Source organism: Lepidochelys olivacea (genome assembly GCF_965140295.1).
Source record: "Lepidochelys olivacea isolate rLepOli2 genome assembly, chromosome: 10".
NCBI classification, from domain to species: Eukaryota; Metazoa; Chordata; order Testudines; family Cheloniidae; genus Lepidochelys; species Lepidochelys olivacea.
In genome coordinates, this window is record NC_140420.1 from 35553199 (window position 1) to 35575482 (window position 22284).

The following is a 22284-nucleotide window of genomic DNA, read 5'->3' on the forward strand; positions in this document are numbered from 1 at the left end:
GAGAACAGTTCCATTGGGATGCTAGGAGTGGAAGTCAGATTGTAGGAGGCCTGGGATGGAATTGAAAGAGGAGAACTCCAGATGGCATATTCAGTGTGTGACGGTGCCCCCCATAAGGCTTTATGAAAATATACTTATAATGTATATATGACATAACTAGAATGTGTTTTATGCTACTTATGCCAGGTAACATATCTCTGTAAAGGTTATGATCTACTGAATCTATTAATCCTATTTGTATGCATGTATCTATTTTGTATTAGAAGTTATGAATATTGGCTGCATACTTGTTTGATTCTGAGTAGGTTTTAGTGAAGCAGTTGGTCAGCTTCCTGAGAAAAGACTATTCTCAGTAAGTTCCCAATCAAGAAGCCCTTAAGCCAACAAAGAACTTGGAGACGCCAATCCACATCTGAGCTTTCCCAGGAATGTGGCTTGGGTGGTAAGAAACTCAGTCATGCACAGACATGTGACTCGCTCAGGTGACTCCAAAACTCCATTTTGTAGCTGGACTTGGCATAGGAGATTGGAGGGGGTCTCCACCCACAGGAGAAAGTCTATTTAAACCCCTGGGAGACCCTTCCATTTTGTCTTCAGTTGGCTAAAGAGAGCGCCTCTCCACCCCCAAGGATACCTGAAAGAAACTGGAACAAGGGACAGTAACTACAGGGGGTGTGAGTGATTGCTGGACCCAGATTAGGAGGAGACTAGTCTGTAAAAGGAAGTTTACTGGGTGAGGATTTTATCTATATTCAGTTTTATTACTGTACTAAGACTTGCGTGTTTTATTTTATTTTGCTTGGTAATTCACCTTGTTCTGTCTGTTACTTCTTGGAACCACTTAAATCCTACTTTCTGTATTTAATAAAATCACTTTTTACTTATTAATTTAACCCAAAGTATGTATTAATACTTGGGGGGGGGGGGCGAGAACAGCTTTATACAGGGTAAAAGATTTATTTGGGGTTTGGACCCCATTGGGAGTTGGGCATCTGAGTGTCAAGGACAGGAACATTTCCTAAGTTGCTTTCAATTAAGCCTATAGCTGTTAGGGGAAGTGGCTCAGACCTGGGTCTGGGTTTGCAGCAGGCTAGCGGGTCTGGCTCAAACCAGGCAGGACACTGAAGTCCTAAGCTGACAGGGCAGGAAAGCAGGAGCAGAAGTAGTCTTGGCACATCAGGCGGCAGCTCCCAGGGGGTTTCTGTGATCCAACCTGTCATACAGTGAACTCAGAAACTAATGGGAGAAAGAGGTGTGGATGGAGGGACAAGTGGAGTCAAGGCACCTCCTGTAAATCAGAGATTAAAGCAGGTTTGTTCTGGGAGGGGGGGTGGAGTGGAGGAAGAGCCAGAGTAAAGGAGAGTAAGAGGGATGAGAGTGGGTGTGAGGGAGATCGGAGGTGGGATGGAGTCACTTGGCCAGGTGGAAGGTTAGTGGAGAGCAGATGAGAGAGGACAGGGAGGAGGCGAGAGTTTGCATGGGTGTCCCTGGTGTCATAGTCCACCGTGTGTAAATGCTGCTTAATGCCAGTGCCCTTTCTACTCTAATACTCCCACTGTTGCTGATGCTGCTAGTGAAGCTGTGCTGCTGGCTGCGATAGTGGGAGCATTTCAGAAACCATTCATTCTAGCCTGGGCAAGGTCTTATACCATGCTGACTTCATGCATGAGTTCGTACATACGTGTGAAGGTGGTGTTCATGGATCTGGAGCACCTAATAAACAGTTAAGTAGTTCTTTTGTTTTTCTGCTCATTTGGACAGGAATTTGAAAGCTTAATGCAGCCTATTGTGTTGGAGGACAGGAAGGCAAGATCTCCATAGCAACCCTTAGTATACACAAAGCGCCATATGGGAGGAAGGGGGGGGGGGGAATTGGGGAAAGAACCTGCCATAAGAGGAAAGATAATGAGTTGAGTAGAAAACTCATCCATGGTGTTCACTGGTTTTTGTTTTTTTGGTTATTTTTTGTCTTCATTGTCTGCTTTCAGCACCTTTGCTGATAGTGGAGAAAGTAGCCCTGAGTTGGAGGGATGTGGAAACAAACCTGACTCCTAGCGATTGCTCCTGGAGAATGGAGCAGTGGCAAGTGTGCAGTCAGCTATTGAGAAACCTATACTTTTTTTTCTTGCAAAGCTCTTTTTAGTGGTGCTACATTTTCAAAGCACAAATCACAGTAAGAATAGAATATCTGACTGTTCAGAGAGACCTCTCCAGCATAACCAAGTCACAAACAGATGGGGCAACTTGCATCCATATTCTCCATGCAACTGAATAAGATATAGTGTGTTAGACACTGTTCCTTCATGTAACTGAGCAAGCACAAAGGGTGGGATCAGACAGTGTTTGAGCCGACTGAAATGATGACAGAGGCTGAGCGTAGCAGAGATTTTGTTTATTTGAATTGTGCAGGGTTCCCATCAACATCTCAAATTGTGCATATAAAACATCAGGCTCTCTTAATACAGCTAAAAGCCCGCCCACCCCAACCTAAAACCCTCCTATTTCAGCCTATCCCCCCAGAAAGGACCTGAATAAATAGTTGTGCCTGGAAGCATGCATGGAGGGCCAGTAGGTGCTTTGTCTTAGACTGGAGAGAGGAGTAAATTTGAATCAAGAGCTCTTTGCTGAGGCTGTGTTTACTGTAGACTTGTAAATTTCCCCCCCTCTGCTGCTAGCAGCAATGGGAGCAGTATTGTAGACCAGACTTCAGTATTTCAGCCAACATGTTGCCTGACCCAGCTTAGAGCAATTCTAGATGATAGTGGTAAAAGGGCTAGCAGCCACCCAATTCCCAGCTGCTTGGCACAGGTCTGGTCGCTTTCAGCTCAACACCCCCTATATTGTTAACTCTCTTGATACCCACGTAAAGACGGGGCTCTGAAGTCATAAAGGGCTTTTAGAAATAGAAACTTTCACCATGAATTGCATCTGGAAACTAACTGGAAGTCAGCAGAGTCTGTGGAGCAGTGTGCAGTCTATGCAGACCACCACTAAATGGGCCACTGCATTCTGTTCTAGCTGCAGCTTCCAAATACTCTTCAAGTCTAGCCTGAGTTAAGATATGTTGTAATAATCCAGAGGCATGAATTTTAAGGTCCACATCTGATGACATCTCTCCTCATCCACCTAGAGATGTCAATATTAATAGTATATTTTAGAAGGGCTGCTCACTCCTCCACAAAGATCAGCCTTCTCCCTACTCGTCTTTGAGACTCTCAGGTCACAGTCTCTGCCTCGTGTGGTTGGGATGAGAGCACTTTGCTTGGGTTTTCGCAGCTGTAGAAGTCAGGAGCCCACATTGCCTTTTTCAAAACTTGAAATCCTAGAATGATAGAAAGTTGAGATGGAAAAGCTCTGTTGGGTTATCTTTCCAATCCAGTTCAGGATTGTTCCTTGCTACTGGAGATTCTCAAGTGCTTTGTCCAGCCTCGTTTAAAGCAAAGCTGCATATAGAGCCAAGTAACTAAAATCAGAAAGAGAAACTATTTCTGGTAGGAAAAGACTTCGAATTTTTAAATAACATTGGGGCTAAAAATGAGGTAAAGAAAACAGTCTTAAAGTGCCTTTTTACATGACCACTTTATTTGCCTAGGAGGAGGAATGCTGGCTAGCTGTCTCATTATTCGCGTACTGACTAGCTCTGGCTGAGTATGTGACAATCTCTCTTTGATTACAAAGCAGAATCAAAAGACTAAAACCACTGGCAAAAGAGAACTTGGCCTGTGCTGCTCCAAGAGATATTACAGACGTAAATCGCTCACAGGAGCACCTTTCATCAGTTGAAGGAATGACCCTGCCAGGCTTGTATGGGAGAGCGCATAATCAGACACTACTTGCTAAAGAACATGTTCAGGCTTGTTCCTCGCTGTGATTTATGGTGTTGCCGCTAAAAGCCACACATCCAGGTTAAGAGAGGACTGCTTTGTCAGAATGCCATGTTTTGCAGGCTTCCTCTAAATTAGATAGCTTTACAGTCCGTAAACATAGGCTGAGGATATCCATCAAGCCAGAGGTTAGCTGTACAGTAGTTGCTCCTAGAGCCTGGATTCGGTGCGTGTACGTGTTTATATAATGTTCCATTTTTACTGGCCCACTGAAAGGGCAGCATTGATGGGTTTTAGGGAAGATTACTGCAACTCTTGGCTTTGAGTGAGTTAGGGAGAGTAAAAAAGGGGGTGGGAGGAGATAGGAGTAAAGGCAGGGTTACTATATGTCTGGGTTTTCCTGGGCAGAGCCCCTTTTTTAAATCCTCCATCCGGGTGGATTTTTCAAATACCAGGCAATGTCCGGGATTTTTATAGAACAGTCTTTGCAGCTCAGAAAGAGCCCAGATTGGTCTGCTTCCTGATTAGTCTCTCCCCACCTCCGCAGCTGATTGGTCCATCCCCCTGCAGCCACAGCTGCTGGATCCTGCCTACCCAGGCCCCAGCCCTGGGGAGGAGGTCCTGCCGGGAGGTGCTAACTGATGACTGTCACTGCGTCCTGGGCTTGTGCCAGCCACCCTGTCACCATGACAGGAAGTGACACTGCCCCCACCTCCAGTGAGCACCCCCGTTGTAGGTATCCCCTCCAGCTCCCACCCCCACAATACCCCTTCCACTACACACCCCTCTCCAGCTCTTCCCCACACCGCTCCGGCAGTGTTCTCTTTTTGGGAACCTGAAATATGGTAGCCCTAGAAGGAGATCTGAAGTCATGGAATAATCAGGCCTATTTTTAAGAGGTGTTTGCTCCTTTTTTAAAATAATCCCCTCTTTCAAAGTGGGGTTTTTTTTAAGTAAATGTACAGTGCCTTTGTAATGAGTACAGCAAGCTAGCTAAAGCAGGTATGCACATTTCAGCCCATTCTTCCCACCCCGGGCAACTGAGTTCCTGCTGCTTGTCAAGTTTCTGTGCATCACAGTTAATGCTGACACACTCCTTGGTTTTGCTGCTCTCAAAGGATCTATTGATGATAGCAGTGAAATATTCGTGTAAACATCGCTTGGTGGTGGCTTGCGCTAGGATGCTTTTCTTCACCCTTAGGGTAAAAGCACTATTCCCCAGGCTTTTCAAATTGCAGAACAATTTGCAGCCATAGAACTGACAGAAAGCAACTTGTTTAGGTGGTGATTTGTGTTACAGTAGTGCCTAGAAGCCCCAATAGAGATTGGGACAGTCCCTGTCCTGAAGAGTTTTCACTCTAAATAGAGGAGTCAACGGATGGGAAGGGAAATGGAGAAGGGGCTGGGGAAGAGTAATTTGACCATGCTTACACAACAGATAAGTGACAGAACATTGGACTGGGAGTCCAGCTCTGTACTACTACTAATAATTAATAGACCATGCTGCCTTCTACTCTTAATAACAAGTCAAATCTATTAATAGCAAAAGCTATTTATAACATTTTCTGGATAGATGTTGAACTTGTGCACACACTTCTTTTTTTTTTTTAAAGGCTTGTTGCTATGACTAAGGAATGTACTCTACAAAGGTGTTTACACATGTTCCGTCCTGGTGGCTGTATTGTTGAGCTTTGTATGACTTCTAGAGAAATCTTAGTTTGGACTGAAGCCTAGAAGAGATCTGAATTGGCTGTGGAGTAAGTTTTCTGGAAAATAGCTTAAAGGACACATGAACATAGGCTGTGCTTTCTGCTTTGACCATCCGCCTCCCTCAGTTGTGAGGGGAGAGCCCCTCCGGCTCCCAAAATACAACATGATTGGAGAGCTTCTCTAAAACATTATTGTCCATAATGATTCCTTGCCCTGGTTAACATCATCTGAGTTAAACAGCTTTGATATGTGTACGTTCAAGAGATGTGATCTTGCTCCCACCGTTTAATTTGAGCTGACAGGATTGGGTATCTTACTTTAACCCAGTGTTTCTCAACCTGTGGGAAGAGTTCTAGGTTTGGCTCAGAGGGGTGGGGAGGACTTGTTCAGAAGGGAGCGTTGGGGCTGAGAAAAATTCTATGATCCCAGATCTACTCTAATGTCAAGATGCTCATGTTTTGGGTAAAGTGGTTCAAGTAAAGCCCCTTGAAAGCTACCCCCTGTCCCTGCCCTTCTGTCTCGGTGGCTTGTGATGAAGCTGCAGGCTCAGCAGCAGCCTGCTCTCTTCACCAGTCCCATGGCAGTCAGTTCAGTCTTGTGTAGAAGTGATGGATTCCCCTGCCCCCAGCAGCACGTAGTCTCCTGCTGAGTAGGAGAATGGGGAAGTGGGAAGAGGTGGCATTGCTGGGGAGAACAGCAAAAAAAGCTAGTGACCAACAATAACAGAGAAGAATAAAGAGCAAAGAAATAACACGCAGAAAAGGAGAGATGGCAGCAATTGTGCTAGGGTGTGTTTGGGGGTGGGGGGGAGAGGAACCCAGATGCCAATCAGCTTCAAGGTGCAGAGGGACACCAAGAATCTAATGTTGGGAAGCACTTTTTTAACTGTATTAACTTGCATCCGATGAAGTGAGCTGTAGTTCATGAAAGCTCATGCTCAAATAAATTGGTTAGTCTCTAAGGTGCCACAAGTACTCCTTTTCTTTTTGGATTAATCCTGTGACTTTGGCTGCTCTCAAACTGGGATCTTTAATAATGATGATTAAAAATCCCCCCTCATAAAAATCCCCCTCTGTTGAAAATTAAGTCCTCTCTCAAGTCTGCCCTGAAACTACCGGCTCTCACAGGGACACGCTCTTCATTTTGGGGTTCAAATCCTCTTCTGATCTTTCCTCCCCGCTAGTAACAGCTGACCTTTTTGTTTTCTGTGCTTTCAGATTCTGACAGCCAGTTGTGTGAGATGGGGTATACCCATGAGGAGGAACCTTCTGTCTGTCCTGATGAGTTCGATGACTTCGTCACGTTTGAGGCAAGTATTAATAAGCTAAATAAGGGCATGAAAACTGGGGGTGTATGTAGTCTGGGACTTGAAATACATAGGCAGTCTGACTTGTGGAGGTGCTGAGCCCTCAAGCTGCTGTTAACTTCAGTGGGGGTGGTGCTCAGAATCTCTGAAAGCTGGGCCCTGTGTGACATGTTAAACACAAGCACTATTCTTGATAGAAAATGGCACTTACATGAAAAGTCTGATAGCATCCCTTCGGCTTACCCTTGTATTAGAATCAGTATTTCTGCATCACTGCATGTTGCTTTGGTGCTCAGAGTTGAAGATAGCATTGAACGCTCATAAGGTTTTTCCATCTCTGGCCACAAGCTCCCAGTGTGTGTTGTGTTCTTTGTGGGAGTGATGCCCCTTGTGGCAAAAGAATGTTAGAAGCATGGCAAAGGTGCGTTGCTGTGGTTGCGTTCCTTTTGCCACTGGGGATTGTGGCAACAGAGAGCATGAACCCAGTTCCAGGAAGTACTTACTATAAATACGCCCATCATGAGCCTGTCTGCTCCAATCTCTTGGAGGCTGTTCCTAAACAGAAGGACGACACAGAATATTTCGGATGTCATTCATTGCTGTGCTGTAAGCTAAAGGCAGAGCAAAGGGCAGTGTGATTTCCCCCCCCCCCCCCATTTTATTTTTGTTGTTGACATGGAATGTTCCATTTCAAAAAGCAAATGATGCCCTTCCCCCTTGGCCCTCCCTCGTGGGAAGGATTAGGCCATTCTGTTTGTCTCTTGCTGTTTGTTCTCCTTGTCTGTAAATGAGGCTGCTGTTACCAGGACATGCCTGTCAGCTTTTATTGTGGGCTTTTTGTTCTTCCCCGGTCGGCAGGTGCACTGGGTGCCTTCCAGACAGCAGCAGCAGGAGGGCCACCATATTTACCCTCTGAGCAAACACTCTCCTGCTTCCACGAAGGCCCAGCTCACCGGGTTGTTTGTTTGTTTTTCCAAATCTGTTTTTTAATGTTTCCCAATATAATTCAGTATTTCTTTCAAAGCCCTGCCTGATGGCACTCCCTGTATATGGTGCCCATGATTGTTCACTTACCTACCAGACTGCCCCAGCCTTTAACAGTCTAAAATGGAAGACTCCAGGGTTTGCAATATTGAGACTCCACTGGATAGGCCAGGGTCTCAGAGCTGCTCTGTGTTTACATAGAAATATGCCTGCTATTGCTTGATCACAAATAAATATACAGCCCAGAATGCATTTCTTGGTCTTGTATTTTCTTCAGTAGAGGGCTAGGTGCTGCTCTCTTGAGTTCCCTGGTAATACACCTGACACTGATCAGCTTTGTTCTGTCCTTTGTCATTAAAAAGCAACCAGTGGCTGCCTTGTGCTTTCAAGACAGTAAGTTTTATATGGCTCTCACGTGTCACTTTGAAGACCCTGGTTGGTATAAAGTAAAATCAGAATAAACTATTCCTATTTTTAATCCTCTGCTTCTCCCACTTCCGGGGCATTTACTGAAACAGCTTGTTGGCTGGTTCCCACTTTTCACCAAAACCACGGATACTTGCTCTCCAACCTTGGAGGAATCACTTCTGTTTTCCTGTCTGTAGAAAGGGAACAATACCAGGGGCTTGATTAATGTGTGACCCTTAAGTTCTTCCATTGGGAGGCTTTCCTTAAGAGTAAAGTTATGTATTTGGAGTCTGGCTCTTTATGTGCAAAATACCCTCATTGTCTTGCCTTATACTGTGTACAGGAGAAGATACAAGTACACGCTTCACCATTTTGCTTGCTCTCTTGGGTGTTTGAATAAACCTCACAAATACCATTGCTGTATTTAGCAAGGTGACTGCAGCCTTTTGACTGAGAAACCACAATTTATACTTGGAGGGATAGGGGAGGAAATGCATTTTCTCAAATTCCTCTTCCAGTTTGTTCAGCATCACAAATGCTTCTTACCTCTGCTGACTGGTCTAAGCTAAATGGGAGCTGCAGCTGCTTCTAACCTTTTCTCTGCTACTAGACAGCTAGAGGTTTTAAATATTCACTCCCTGGATTTGACTGATGGCTCCGTTACACTCATACTGTTAACGATCTTAGCTTATTCTACATAGCTGCTGCGAGCCATTGTGGGGATGAGAGTCTGTCTTTAAAGGGAAGGGAAATAGAGCAAGAGCACTTCCTAGTGGCTGTGTGAGAGTGTTGCAATTAACCTGTTGTTGTGGGAACAAGTCCATACCAAGAAGTTTAGCATACCCTGCTGGAATTACTGTCAGTTACTTGTCAGAATAAAAACATAAATAGAAGGAAAATGAATGGCAAACCTGCAGCTTGTTTTTTAAAACTAGAATCCATTTCTGGGGGGGTTGTATTTGGGGTAGCTTTTAGCTGATAATGAGCCCAATGTGTTTTTGAATGTATTTGGTAAAAATCACCACCGTTGTCTGATGGACGACCTGAAATAATTTCCAAGCTATAAGGAAAATATAGATCACAGAGCCTCTGCAAATGGGAGCATGATAGAAAGATATTGCTCAGTCTTGCAAGTGTAAAAATACATGAGTATCTCGTTTGTTTTTTTTTCCTTTTCTCTTTTAATATAGCTGATCGACAGGTCCCTGGTATTTGGCATTTTATTCTGCGCATCCTGCAGTGCTATACCAGGGAAAGCTTGGACTGTTTAGAGGGGAAGCTAGGGAAAAAGCAAGCGAGGCGTGCTGGCACAAACAAATGTTTGTGAGCTTTCTTTGATGTACCCTGTAAGCACTGTGCTGTTCTGCTAGTCTGAGCGAGGAACTAAGGATTTACATCCTGTGGTTGTATGGAGGAGCTGCCCTAGAGAATTTCTAAGGCAGTATAAAACACGCAGACATAATCAAAAGCCTCTTTCAGGCTGATCCGGGTGATAAGAGGGAAGAAAAGGAAAAAGGACACACACTTTCAAAAGTCCAGACGTTTCCCTTAGACTTACCGACTCTGGTGTTCCAGAGGAAAGTACCTTGTTTCATGCTCCTGTTGGAATTTCCAGTGTATGTGTGTGCAGCAATCAAACAACTTCGCAGCAGTTTTTTTTTGTTTACTGGGCAAGGCAATGCAGTTAGAATTGTCATTTAAGATAGTGGCTCTCTTTAGGTTCCCAAACATGTAAATCAGCACACGAGGTTCTAGGCTGTGGATTAGATGAAGGTGAGCACATTTCAAAAGCAGTGATGTCCTTAAGCTGGGCAAAGGGAGATGGGTAACATCTAGTTTCCCTTGTTCTCAGTTGTCAGAGGTCTGGTTTCAGAAGAAATTTCTTACAGGTGACCTGCAAAGGAATAAAATGTCCCGCTTTTCGTCCTCTATGATGCACAAAGGAGTCAGGAAAACTCTTTAAAATATACCCTAATCTCTTGCTTATTTTATACTTCCCTAATTTTATTGGAGGATTTAATAAGCATCACACTCTCCCTGCCCTTAGTACTTCTTCCCCTTTGTCTGAGTCCTTAAAAAAAAAATCTTTCTTCCCAAATGTTTGAATTAAATAGGTGTAAACAAAAGTTATAAATAGTCTGAATAAAAACTTCTTCCCTTTTTGTTAATAAGGTGGTTGTTCTATACTCTTCTTACTTGTGATATCATAATTCTCATAGTTCTTCCTCTTCTATGCGTAAGCGGGGGAACGGTCCCGCTATTGTGGGGACCTTTCCTGGCTTATACAATACCCCAATGAAGTGGGCTAGCAAAAGGATCAGAGTCCTCGCTCCCACTGCCTTTATCCAAAGGCCTCCTCTCCTATGTGGCAGAGTCCTTGTAACCCCAACAAGGCTGGGCCGAGGATTCCCGGGGGGCTTGATCCCCAACCTTGTCACGGTCACTTAGGGCAGGGGTGGGCAACCTATGGCCTGGGGGCTGCATCCGACCCTTCAGATGCTTTAATCTGGTCTTCAAGCTCCTGCTGGGGAGCGGGGTTCGGGGCTTGCCCTGCTCTGCATGGCTCCCAGAAGCAGTGGCATATTCCCCCCTCTGGCTCCTATGCATGCGGGCAGCCAGGGGGCTTCGCACACTGCCCCTGCCCCAAGCGCCGCCCTGACAGCTTCCATTGGCCGGGAACTGTGAGCATTCATGGCGCGCCATACAATTTCCATACCCAGATGTGGCCCTCAGGCCAAAAAGTTTGCCCATCCCTAGGCTATGGTGTCCCCACTTCAGGGTGCTCTCTCTGCACTGCATGCTTCCCTGACCCATTGATCATTACATACAGGTCAAAGCAAATAAAATTAATTGCTGTTTAATAAATTGTGTTAAAAAAAAAAAAGGATAAAATGGGAAAGTTTAAAGGAAAACCCATCACCCCGCTCTGTGGCACTGGAGCATCACAACCAGCATCTTTGGAAAGTCGGGGAAGTTCAGTCTGTTCCCACAAGTCCCAGGCCTCCTGCTCAGGCCCTGGCTGTGCGGCTGGGATGCTGCAGGTTGGACACTTGCTCTGGTGGTGGCCACATGCTCTCAGGCTCTAGATGGTAGGACCCTTCTTCCCAGTGTTGCCCCCGCCCCATCGGGGTTACAATCCCCATCCAAGTCTAGCCTGTAAGGCCTCTTGGCTGGGGCATCTCCCTGCACTGGGCCCACTGCCCAGGGTCCCCCTCGCTGGCTCCGAACTGCTCCAGCTCCACTCTGCGTCAGCACTGCTGCTGCTCTGCCTCCAGCTCCCTGGGCTGTTTCTCTGGCCCCCCTGGCTCTGGTTGCTGCTGCTCTCCCCCCAGGACAGGTCTGCTCTGTGGGCTGCTTCTGTTACTCTGCTCCCAGGTCTGACCTGCTTCCTGGGCTGCTTTTCTGGTCTCTCTAGCTGGCACGGCTCTGCTCCCCAGCTCAGCTTGGGCCCCTGCTTTCTCGTTAACTCTGCCCCACTCTGTCTGACCCAGGCAATTCCAGCTCACACGGAGGATGGGACCCTCCTGACTCCCTGAGTAGCCTGCCCGCTCTGTCAGTCAGGCTGACCTGGAGCATTGGCCTCTCCCCATTGTTTCTGGGGACTGTCAGTCTCAGGGTCCTGATTTCCCGTTGAACCTTCCGCTTTCTTTTAGTACTGGGAGCTAGCCAACCAAAACACCCCCACTGAATGTTAGTAAGGGGACAATAGTCCCCTTACATATGGTAGGGAAGACCTGAATCTGTAACAGGGGTGGGCATACTTTTTGGCCTGAGGGCCACATCTGGGTATGGAAATTGTATGGAGGACCATGAATGCTCATGAAATTGGGGGTTGGGGTGTGGGGAGTGGATGAGGGCTCTGGAGTGGGGCTAGGGATGAGGGGTTGGAGTGCCTGAGTGGGCTCCGGGCTGGGACTAAGGGGTTTGGAGGGCGGGAGAGGGATCAGGGCTGGGGCAGGGGTTGGGGCCTGGGAGAGGGACAGGGGTTCAGGCTCCAGGCAGCGCTTACCTCAAGCAGCTCCCGGAAGCAGCGGCATGTCCCCACTCCAGCACCTATGCAGAGGCATGGCCAGGTGGCTCTGCGCATTGCCCCGTCTGCAGGAACTACCCCTGCAGCTCCCACGGGGCGTGGTTCCCGGCCAATGGGAGCTGCTTGGGGCGGGGACAGTGTGCAGAGCCCCCTGACTGTCCCGTAGGAGCCAGAGGGGGGACATACCGTTGCTTTCAGGAGCCACACGGAGCAGGGCCAACCCTGACCCCACTTCCTAGCCAGGCACTGGAGCGGGGCAAGCCTTGGACCCTGCTCCCCGGCGGGAGCTCGAGGGCCGGATTAAAATGTCTGAAGGGCAGGATGCGGCTCCCGGGGCATAATTTGCCCACCCCTGATCTGTAATGTTAAAAAGTTTGTCTCTTTTTTAAATCTGTTTTCGTTGTAGAGGGGGAAGGACCTGTTGGATCTTTCCAGAGCAACATAAAAAAGCACCCAAAAGGGCCTCAGCCCGACTGTTTGCATTTTGCAGGTCACCTTTAGAAGGCCAAACGCCCTGTTACAACTTGACCAATTTGTGTTGCAATAGTCATAACAATGTGGAGAGAGGCTTGGGTTAGGATAGTGGATGGGTGGAAGGGAGGAGGAGGAAAGAAGGGTAGAAGATAGGGGGAAATGTAAAGTTTTCATTTCTTATCTAGAGGAGATTTGATATTTCTGTAACTGTAGCAACCCACACAAATCCTGCCAGATTGCTGTCTGGCAAAGACGCAGAGAAGAGCGTAGCAAAACTGCTTCATCTGCTCCTCGTGACTGGAGGTTCAAGCATACCTCTGAACTTTCAAACCTGCCAGTGTGTCACAGACAAAACTGAAATGTGAAATATGAGTTTTCTTGCACATCATACACCATAATTGACAAATTATGTTTGAAAAGCCTATTTTAAGAATGTTTTTTTTCATTCATGAATTAAATAACCCAACTGAGTAAATAGAAAACTGGAAAAACAAATTCTGTGTTGTGTGGGTGTGCGGCTTCTCCACACACATCATCAGCAGGGTTTGAACTCAGGAGCTTCAGATCTGCAGCACAGAGCTCTACTACTTGAGTTTAAAAGAATAGTGGTCTTTGTGTGAACTGGCCTCCAAAGTGAAACACAAAATATTTTGCCAGTTGGTTACATAACTATTGCTAGACTGGAGTAGAATATGGGGGTTGACAATTCCTGCGTTGGAGTGGGGAGGGTTGTCTAGTGATTAGAGGAGGACATTGGTTGTCAGGGTTCTTCGGTTCTATTTCAGGAGCGAAGTGTTGTCTAGGAATTAGAAAGGATAACCCACTGCATAGATTCGGTACGTTCATTCTGAAATGCACTGTGGATGAGGCTTGAGCCTGTCATGTTAGACACCAGGGTTCTGTTTCTAGTTCTTCCAAACGTGACCTTCTACCTCCTCTCCATTAACTTCTTAGTAGAATGGTGGGAATGACAGTTGTCTCCTCCCTGCAGTAAGGAAGGTGAAGCCGCCCTCAAAAGTAAGAGCCTTGAAGTGCACAGAAACATAAACGGCTCTGTGGAAGAGGTGAGTTTGTTGAGCCTGTTGTGCCCTGCTTTGCGCTAAAGGGCATTTGGAGAATCTCTCTCTTCCCTGCCTCCTGATGGAAGGCTTGCCTGGCTTGGCCGGGTTGTGGAACAGGGAGGCGGAGTCACCTGAAATGACTGCAAAATCAGGGACACTAGGGATCTGACCCAGGGGGTAGAGAGAAGAGAGTGAGTAGGGGAGAGAATGAGCACGCCCCGCAAGGCTGACTGTATCCTTGCAATACTCAGGTGAGATGGGGAGACAGTGAGTATATTAGCATTTATAATCTCAGGGATATTTTGATTTGGAAGGAATATAGTAAGATCTAGAGCAGGGAGCTGATTTTCAGCTCACATGCCAAAGGCAGCACGGGAGCTGATTTTCAGTGGCACTCACGCTGCCACTGGTCCGGGGGGCTCTGCATTTTAATTTTAATTTTAAATGAAGCTTCTTAAACATTTTAACAACCTTATTTAGTTTACATACAACAATAGTTTAGTTATATATTAAAGATTTATAGAAAGAGACCTTCTAAAAACGTTAAAATGCATTACTGGCACGTGAAACCTTAAATTAGAGTGAATAAATGAAGACTTGGCACACCACTTCTGAAAGGTTGCCGACCCCAGCCTAGAGCCCTTTTGGTAGCTACCAAGTAGGGCAGCCAGGGGGAGCAGCTAAACTTTCTGTCAACCTGAGATAAGACAGAGTGTGACCTGTGTTAAATTGCCAAAGGAAAAAATGCTAACCAGAAAGTTCAAATGTGCATCATACTAGAGGTGCTGAGAACTGCATTGGCAGCATTGCCCTCGGCCGGCCAATCAATGCAATGTTTTTCAGAGATGATGAAACCGAATAGATGATTTTAAATGGTTCAAAATTAGAACAGCAAAAAGTCTGTGAGCTCTTTAGTTTGTTCAAACTATTGATCAATGAAAGTAAGACGTGCTAATTGATGCATGATGTGAAATTTTTACAAATAGATGTTGTCCCTTCCAACTACTGGCCCTGTGGTTATTTGTATTACACTAGCGCCTAGGAGCTCTAGTGATGGAGTTGTGTTTACACTGGCATTGGAACAATGCAGTCTCAGTTATTATTGAGCCCTGAAAAACCAAGGTCTGTTGGTAATATTTCTTTAGCCCTTGGGCTCTCTATCAAAGCACTTCTGTTTGTGAAAGCCAGCTGCATTTCAGTCGGATGAAATGAAATAAATGTTTCTTAGCACAGTAAAATTGTTCAGTGCAGACAAGGCCACAAAGTTCAGGTTAGCAAAAGAAATTTGCAATGCAACAATGTGGTTGATAATGATTGCTTTCACCAAGCCCTCTAGGCAGCAGGACCCGGTGTATGTTTGTGGTTATCCAGCCATCTGAGTGGATGTGTAATTGTATGGTTATGCCAAACTTGTTCTCCAGAATCTAAGCTTTTGTGGGATGAAGGGGTGGGGAGAGAAATCTACATCCTTTAAGGTTGCACAGAAAACCTTCCAAATGGGAACACTGTAATGGTGATGTAGGACTGCCTGCCTGAGCCTGTATCCAGTCTGTGGCAATCACTCAGAGGTGGGAATTCTACTGTTGAATCTGAAGCCTAAGATCCACCACTTTAAAATGTGATTTTAACTATTTCATTTCTGCACACCTTAGCAGAAACATCAAGCTAGTGTTCTCCTTTCATGGCTGGGAATGTGGGGGGAAAGGTGCAGTAGCACTTAGTGATTCTAGTTGGGATCGAGGAATTCAAGCCCTTGGTCCCTCCCCCTTCAAATTTGTCATCCTTGGCCCTTTCCCAAAATAGAGAGACAAACTGATATGTGTCCCCTTATCAGAATCCAAAGTTTGTACTGCATCCATGAAACAAAAAATGCCCCTCCTAGGTGCCCAAAGCCTCATCTGCCACTGCCCAGCTGCCCAAAGCTCCCGCTTCTCAGTGACAACCTGCGAGTGTAGATGTGCATTTAAAATGCCTACATCCATGGTACACAAACAGTGAAAAGTTGGAAACCTCATTGCTATTCAACTTAATTTTAATAAATAAAGCCAAAGAGGTATTGACCGAACAGAGGGGAATGGTGAAGGGGAAAAGGCTGGGGCAGTGCTGCATAATTCCTGCATCTCTTCCACTTCTTAAAATAAGATTTGTATTATTTAAATTGCAGTAGCAGCCAAAGGCCCCCATTAGGATCTGATGCCTTGTCATGCTGGGTGCTGTACAAGTGGGTATATAAAGGTAGTCCCAGCCAGGAGAAACTTACAACTAAAATTCTGTACATTTTCTGTCCTCTCTGGGCTATGCTGCCTAGTGGGAATGGAGTGTCAGGAGGGTGCAGATAATTCCTGGAGTCATGTCTTAGAGGGCCCTGGCCTCAGCCTTTAGTGATTTCAGGCTAGTTTTCTAAATAGTATCATTTTCTTCCTCCTCCAAATATCGTGCATTCTGTTCATCCGCTGATCCAGCTACACCCGTGTGATTGGTGGTCTCTGCCCTGGGAGAGAGGAGCACAAGCCACTTGGAGATCTACACAACTGTTGGGCTATGTAGATTGTTTTATAAACCAGGCTGGACAATGGTCAGAATATCCCCTGGCGCAATGCCAGTGAGCTAGAGGTTTCAGAGACCCCCCGGCCAACTCTGCGTAACTGGAGCTAGGGCTAACCTCTCCACACCTGGTGGAAATCATGCCACACTCGCACTATGAATTTAAAGCATATGTAGCTCTAGTCTGCTTTGTTCAATAAGATAAATGTATTTTAGGCTGTTTCTCGTAGGAGTAAATTCACAAGATATTACTAGTCATTCTTGTGCATGAAGTATCAGGGAGTGTTGGTATCATGGGAGGTGGGAGTCTTATTTGAAAGAGAGAGAGAGAATTTGACAGTCTCTCTCTCTCTCTTCCTGATCAGTGCTTAGCTCTGCACTTTTTGAATGATTCCAGTAAGTCATTTCCTGCCAGCGAGGTGAAGATTTGAAAGACCTGCCGTAGTTATCACCCGCACTGTGAGAAATGTTCTATACATGAAGGCTGATGTTACAAGCAATGTCTACATCATGTAGAGGAATTTGCTTTAAAAATAATGAAATCTGATCACAGAAGCTGTTCAGATCTGTATCTAGGAATTCTGCCAGGGCAGACATTTTCTCTGAGATGTAGTCTCTTCTAACTGCAGGCTTACCTGTCATCTAAATACTATTGGTGTTGGCAGCAGGGTGGGTTTGTTTTAACACTTTAAAATTGGAGTATATAGCTACATGAAGGAGTTGGTGTTGTAAGACCCCCTTTTTCAAAGAGGTGTTATCCTGAATTATCTTTTGGCTTTCAGATTCAACTTTGATCCTTTTTGAATGTATCTATTTTTTTGGAAATCTTTTCCTTACTTTAAGGCACAGAACTAGAAGTCAGATCTGGGTCTAATCCTGTCTCTACCATAGACTTTAGGAAACCCACTTAGGGTATGTCTAAACTGCAATTAAAAATCCACAGCACCATCGGAGCCTACGTCAGCTGACTCAGGCTAGTGGCGCTGAGGTTGTGGGGCTAAAAATAGCAATGTAGACATTTTGGGCTTGGGTTGGAGAGTGTCTCTGAGACCCTGCCCCATTGTGCGGTCTCAGAGCCCAACTCTAGCCCAGGCCCCAGACATCTTCAGTGCAACTTTATTATAACCCCACAGCCCAAGCCCACTGACCTGGGCCAGCCAAAGTCATGCCACGTGTCTTTTATTGCAGTGTCGTCGTATTCTTTATTCTGTACTTTGAATTTTCCTGATCTATGAAGGAGAAACACCACTCCTCTGGCGAGGATAAATTGATGTTTTTAAACATGTTGCTCTCTTGCCATGGAAGGAGCTAGAACAGTGCAAAGTACTGCACTTTAAATACACCCAGACCCGTCCAAACGCCCTCATTTTACAACCGCTTTTTACAACAGCAGTGGCCATTTTGTTATCCATCATCTTACATCTTCTTTACCTGTGAAGCTAGGCTATCTACAATCTACTTAGTAAACTAAGGTGAACAATACTCAAGGTGTCCTTGGGTGAAATGCCGGTATACGTATGTCTACACTACCAAAAAACTACCTTGAGCCACAAATCCCAGAGCCCAGGTCAGCTGGCTCAGGCTAATGCTACGGGGGCTAAAACGAATAAAAAAAATGCTCCCACTCTGGCTCAATGTTCCCTCTAATTTTTGACAGGCCGTGTGCACAAAAAAATTCTTCTGTGCAAATTGTTGTGCTTCTGTGCAAATTTTTGTATGCACGATGTTTCGCCGTGTGTGCAGGGTTTAGGATCTCTGTGAGCACGCACATGCTCACAGCTTACAGGGCACAGCACTCTGGCTGGAGGTGGGCTCTGAGACCCACCCTTCTTGCCATGTTTCACAGCCTGGCTCCAGCCCGAGCAGCAGCATCTATCCTTTCTATTTTTAGCCCATAGCGCAAGTCAGAGTCAGTTGACCTGAAATCTGAGACTTGCTGCCATTGGTTGTGTGTGTGTGTCGTGTAGACATGCACATAAGGCCTTGTCTATTTTATGCTTTTTGACCAATGGTGAGACAAGAGGAAGGTATAGCATAGATAAAACTTAGGAGGGCTCTGGGTTTTCTTCACTACCATGTCCTCTAACCTTGCTCTGAACAAATTGTGACATGTCCATAAAGTTGTCTGAGCCTTATCTACACCCCAGCTTCTGCTGGAATTACCTGATGGAGCTGCACTTGTTAGGGTCTGAAAATCCAAGTCTAGACATAGCCATTGACAGCTAGCTGTCAACCAGCTGTGACACTTGGATACTTTCTGATAAAAAAGTTAGCTGCCCAGGCCCTATGCCCATGGAGACTCCTAGAAGACAATGGCCACTTCAATTGTCCGGACATTTGGCACCTAGCAACAAATGACCATGGATAGCCCACCCTCCTTAGGAAGCCAACTGGGTATGATCAACTGGGGAGCAAAGGGCTGGGGAGTGTCCAGGTGGGGTTGTTAAGTGTGGGCTGCTGGAGGCAGGAGAGAAGATTCTGGACTGGGCTTAAGGAGGGGTCAGAGGGCTAGGGACTAACCCAAATGGACTATGTTATAACTGGGGATATAAGAGTTCAATCAGTTAACCGGTTAACCAACAAGCTTGATACTTATTGGTTTCTGTTAATGGTTAAACTCCTCCCGGGATCCTGCCGGGCTGCTGGGCCCATGCACCTGGGGTGCTTCCCTGCAGCAGCGGGGATCCCCGTGTGTGCTGGGATACCATGTGGCAGCTGAGACCCCCGGGCATGCCATGGGGCTGGCAGCAGCGGGGATCTCTGGGCGTGCCGCAGGGCTGGCAGCACTCCCTTCCCTCCCCCACACCTGTAGTTCCCCATGTAAACATTTAAACATGTAACTGATAGAATTTTAATTGGTTTCATGGTTACTGTTTTTAAACGTTCTGTTCTTTATGGTAACTAAGGACTTTCTACGCTGTGTTCCAGACATCTAATAAACCCTCCTGCTTTTACAGTACTGGCTGAGAGTCACTCCAGATCAAGGAAGTTGGTGTGTATTGTTCCCTTTGGGTGTGGAAGTCTCCCGCAGGTGTCTACCTCAGGTGGACTCACTGCAGGGAGCTGATGGCATGAAGCAGGAGCACTGAAGGCTCCAGGGTTTGGGCCCAATAGGCGGTGAACCCAAGTGATGCCCCAGTGAGGCAGTGTTGTACAGTTTCCACTTTTCAATTTCCTGGTTTTCAGGAAATCTTGTGGATTTAAAAAAGCCAAAAAAACAAAACTACATTGTACAATTTCCCACCTGAAGTATATTCCATATATTTATAATCTGAATTCCAGTTTAACGAAGGATTTTTGTTTAGTTTATTGTTCAGTTTACTCCCACCACCCCCTGAAATATGTTGTTGTTTTTACACTGTGGATTTATACTGTAGATACATGGTTTCCTAGAATATTTGTATTATTCCTCTGAAGGTGTATAAATGCTTCCTTTTATCTGGTAGCAACAGTGATTCTGTATCTCTGCAAAAAGAGTTAAAAACAAAGATTCCTGATGGAAAACAAATATCATCTATAAAAGAACCTCTCTTTTCATCCCAGCAGAGTGAACAGAAGCCTGTCTTGTTCTAACTGAAGGAAATGTAAATTCCTATTTAATTTTTTTGTAGTATAAATAATTGCTGAATTTGGAATCTCCTGGGTGGCTGGAGGCTTCTGAATGATACTTTTTTGTGTAGTGACCAGCCAAGTGACTAGCTCTCTCGATAATGCCAAAGTCCTGTATGCCATCTTCATGTACCTTTGTCACTATATAAAGACAGTAATGGTGAAATCCAGTAAATCATACTTACTTAGGTGTCTCATGTTCATAAAGGCTAGCGTAGACATAGAAATTGTACTGCCTTAACTAAATCCAGTTTCTAAATTTAATTGTTACATTGGTGCGAGCCCTTTGTTTGGATCCTTAAATCAGTTTGAATGGGTAATATAGATTTTTCGTTTTGTTTGTTACAAAATTGCCCAACGTAGATGCTGATATTCCTTAAAGAAAAGGGAAGGAGGGGAAATAAAGGAAAATAGTGGCTTTTAAAAATATGTGCTTCTTTTTCATAGATGACAGTGCAGCAGGACTGTTTTGCTGCCTGCCAAAGAGCCCTTGGTCTGGGAGTTTGTCAGTGTCTTATCTGGAGCAAAACAGGATGCAAAGAGTTTAGAAAACAAACTTCAGACTTTAGGAAATGAGATGGAATTATTATCTTCAACTCTGAATACAATGGATGGGAAACTAGAAAAGCTGGGACCCAGTGCACCACCTTGAACAAACCAATGACACTGGGAGTAGTTAGCATCAACAAGGCTGCAACTCTGGGTGGGTCAAGCATCTTGTTTAAGGGAGTGGCCACTTCCACAGAGGTTGGACCTTCAAGAGCTGATGGCATTTTTGATGAGCAAAGCAGTGGTAGTGGATGCAAAAGGCAGAATCATTTCTGGTGGCAGCCGAGTTAGAGGAAAAACTCGGGATTTCCCTGTCACTTCAGAGAGAGCACTGAGAGTGCCAGGAGTAAAAATGTCATAGAAGGGATCTCATCATCCCTCCCATTTCCAGCAAAGCTCTGGGTAACCCACGACTGAGATTTTTTTTTTGTTCTTGGGTAGAGCCTTTGTGAAGAGGTTCCTGGAAGAAGGTCCAGGAGGTGAATAAACATATGAAGAGAGTCCAGTAGAGAATTCTATTTCTGTACGAGGGTGAATGCCATTGTGACAATTGGAGATGTTTTTTATAAATAAATGTAACCCCGAATGTGTGAAAACTGGGTAAGCTTCACTTTGGATGGAAGGAGGAACATTTAGACACAATAAATCCCGCATCTTGGCAGGTGGTGACCCTTGTGGTCACTTCTAAACCTAGGTTCTATGATTTAGTTTAAACACTTCCCTTTTGGTGCTTGCTTAGTAGAGTGGAGTGTGTGTGTGTGTTTGTTCTCCGAGGGCCAAAATCAAATCTGGCCATGAATGTTTTTGAATGTGGCTGCTCTGAAGACCTTGCACATTAGAGAAATTTTCAAAGGCACAAAGGGCAGCGAGGCACCAGTCTGCAGATTTTTGAAAAGGTGTCTTTGTAGTTCTCTCCACTGTGTTCCTGTTTGTGTGGGGGAGTTCTTTAGGAAGAATTATGGCTTGTAGGTTGTTCTTATCCAAGTCAACCAAGCTTTCATTCACCTCACCTCTGGCGATACAAACAATCTGTTCTTCAGTATTAAAGATATTAAAAATAAATGGATGTGTGCTACCAGAGGCATGGAGCACTTGTGTGATTAAGAAGGCTAAATACTATTTCTGTCATTATTAGTATTGACCACTGTGGTGTGCCAAGCATTGTATGGAGGGGGTGTGGTTCTCCCATCCTCAAGTTGCTCACAATTTAATGTAAAAGAACACTTACACATGTAGCTTTTAAAAATTACAACGTGTTCCTTTGAAATATACCTAACACCTTCCCTCCTGAAGTCCTGATGACAAATAGCTGCAGAATACCATAGCCCTCAGCGTGGAGGGGTACGGCAGTGGGTTCATTTGAAGCCAGAAAGCCAAGGGAAACGTCAAGAGATGGTTTAAAAAGAGGAACTTCAAGTTTGGGAATTCTGCATCCTCAAACCTTATATTTTCAGAGAGATCCTGATCTGAGATCAAGGGGCCTTAACGTGTTTCAATAATGAGGGCTCTAGAAAACCTGGAGAAACAGTACCTAAGCACTTCCCACGTAGCATAATGAGCTTTGTTGCGTCTTGTGCTGCCCTTCCTTGTTAGGAGGGTATAAAGAAAAATTTCAATAGAGGGGAATTTTTTTGTTTTAACTCTTTAAAAAATTATTAGGTGTGACAGGTGATGTAAGAAACATCCCTTATATCTGTCGCTTTCCCTTGCAGCATGGGGCCCGGGTCACTTGGCTGGTTTAAACTAGAGTAAATGGTGGATTCTCTAACTTGAGGTCTTTAAATC

General features: G+C 45.3%; 1 protein-coding gene across 5 annotated transcripts in view; it reads left to right on the plus strand.

The window, feature by feature from the left end:
- RAB11FIP3 (RAB11 family interacting protein 3) overlaps positions 1-22284 on the plus strand; it is a 170427-nt gene that overhangs the window by 88224 nt on the left and 59919 nt on the right. For all 5 annotated transcript variants that reach the window (XM_084641585.1, XM_084641588.1, XM_084641589.1 and 2 more), the window contains exon 3: positions 6752-6843. In XM_084641585.1, the coding sequence (XP_084497711.1) occupies positions 6752-6843 (92 nt within the window). The remainder of the gene's footprint in view (positions 1-6751; positions 6844-22284) is intronic.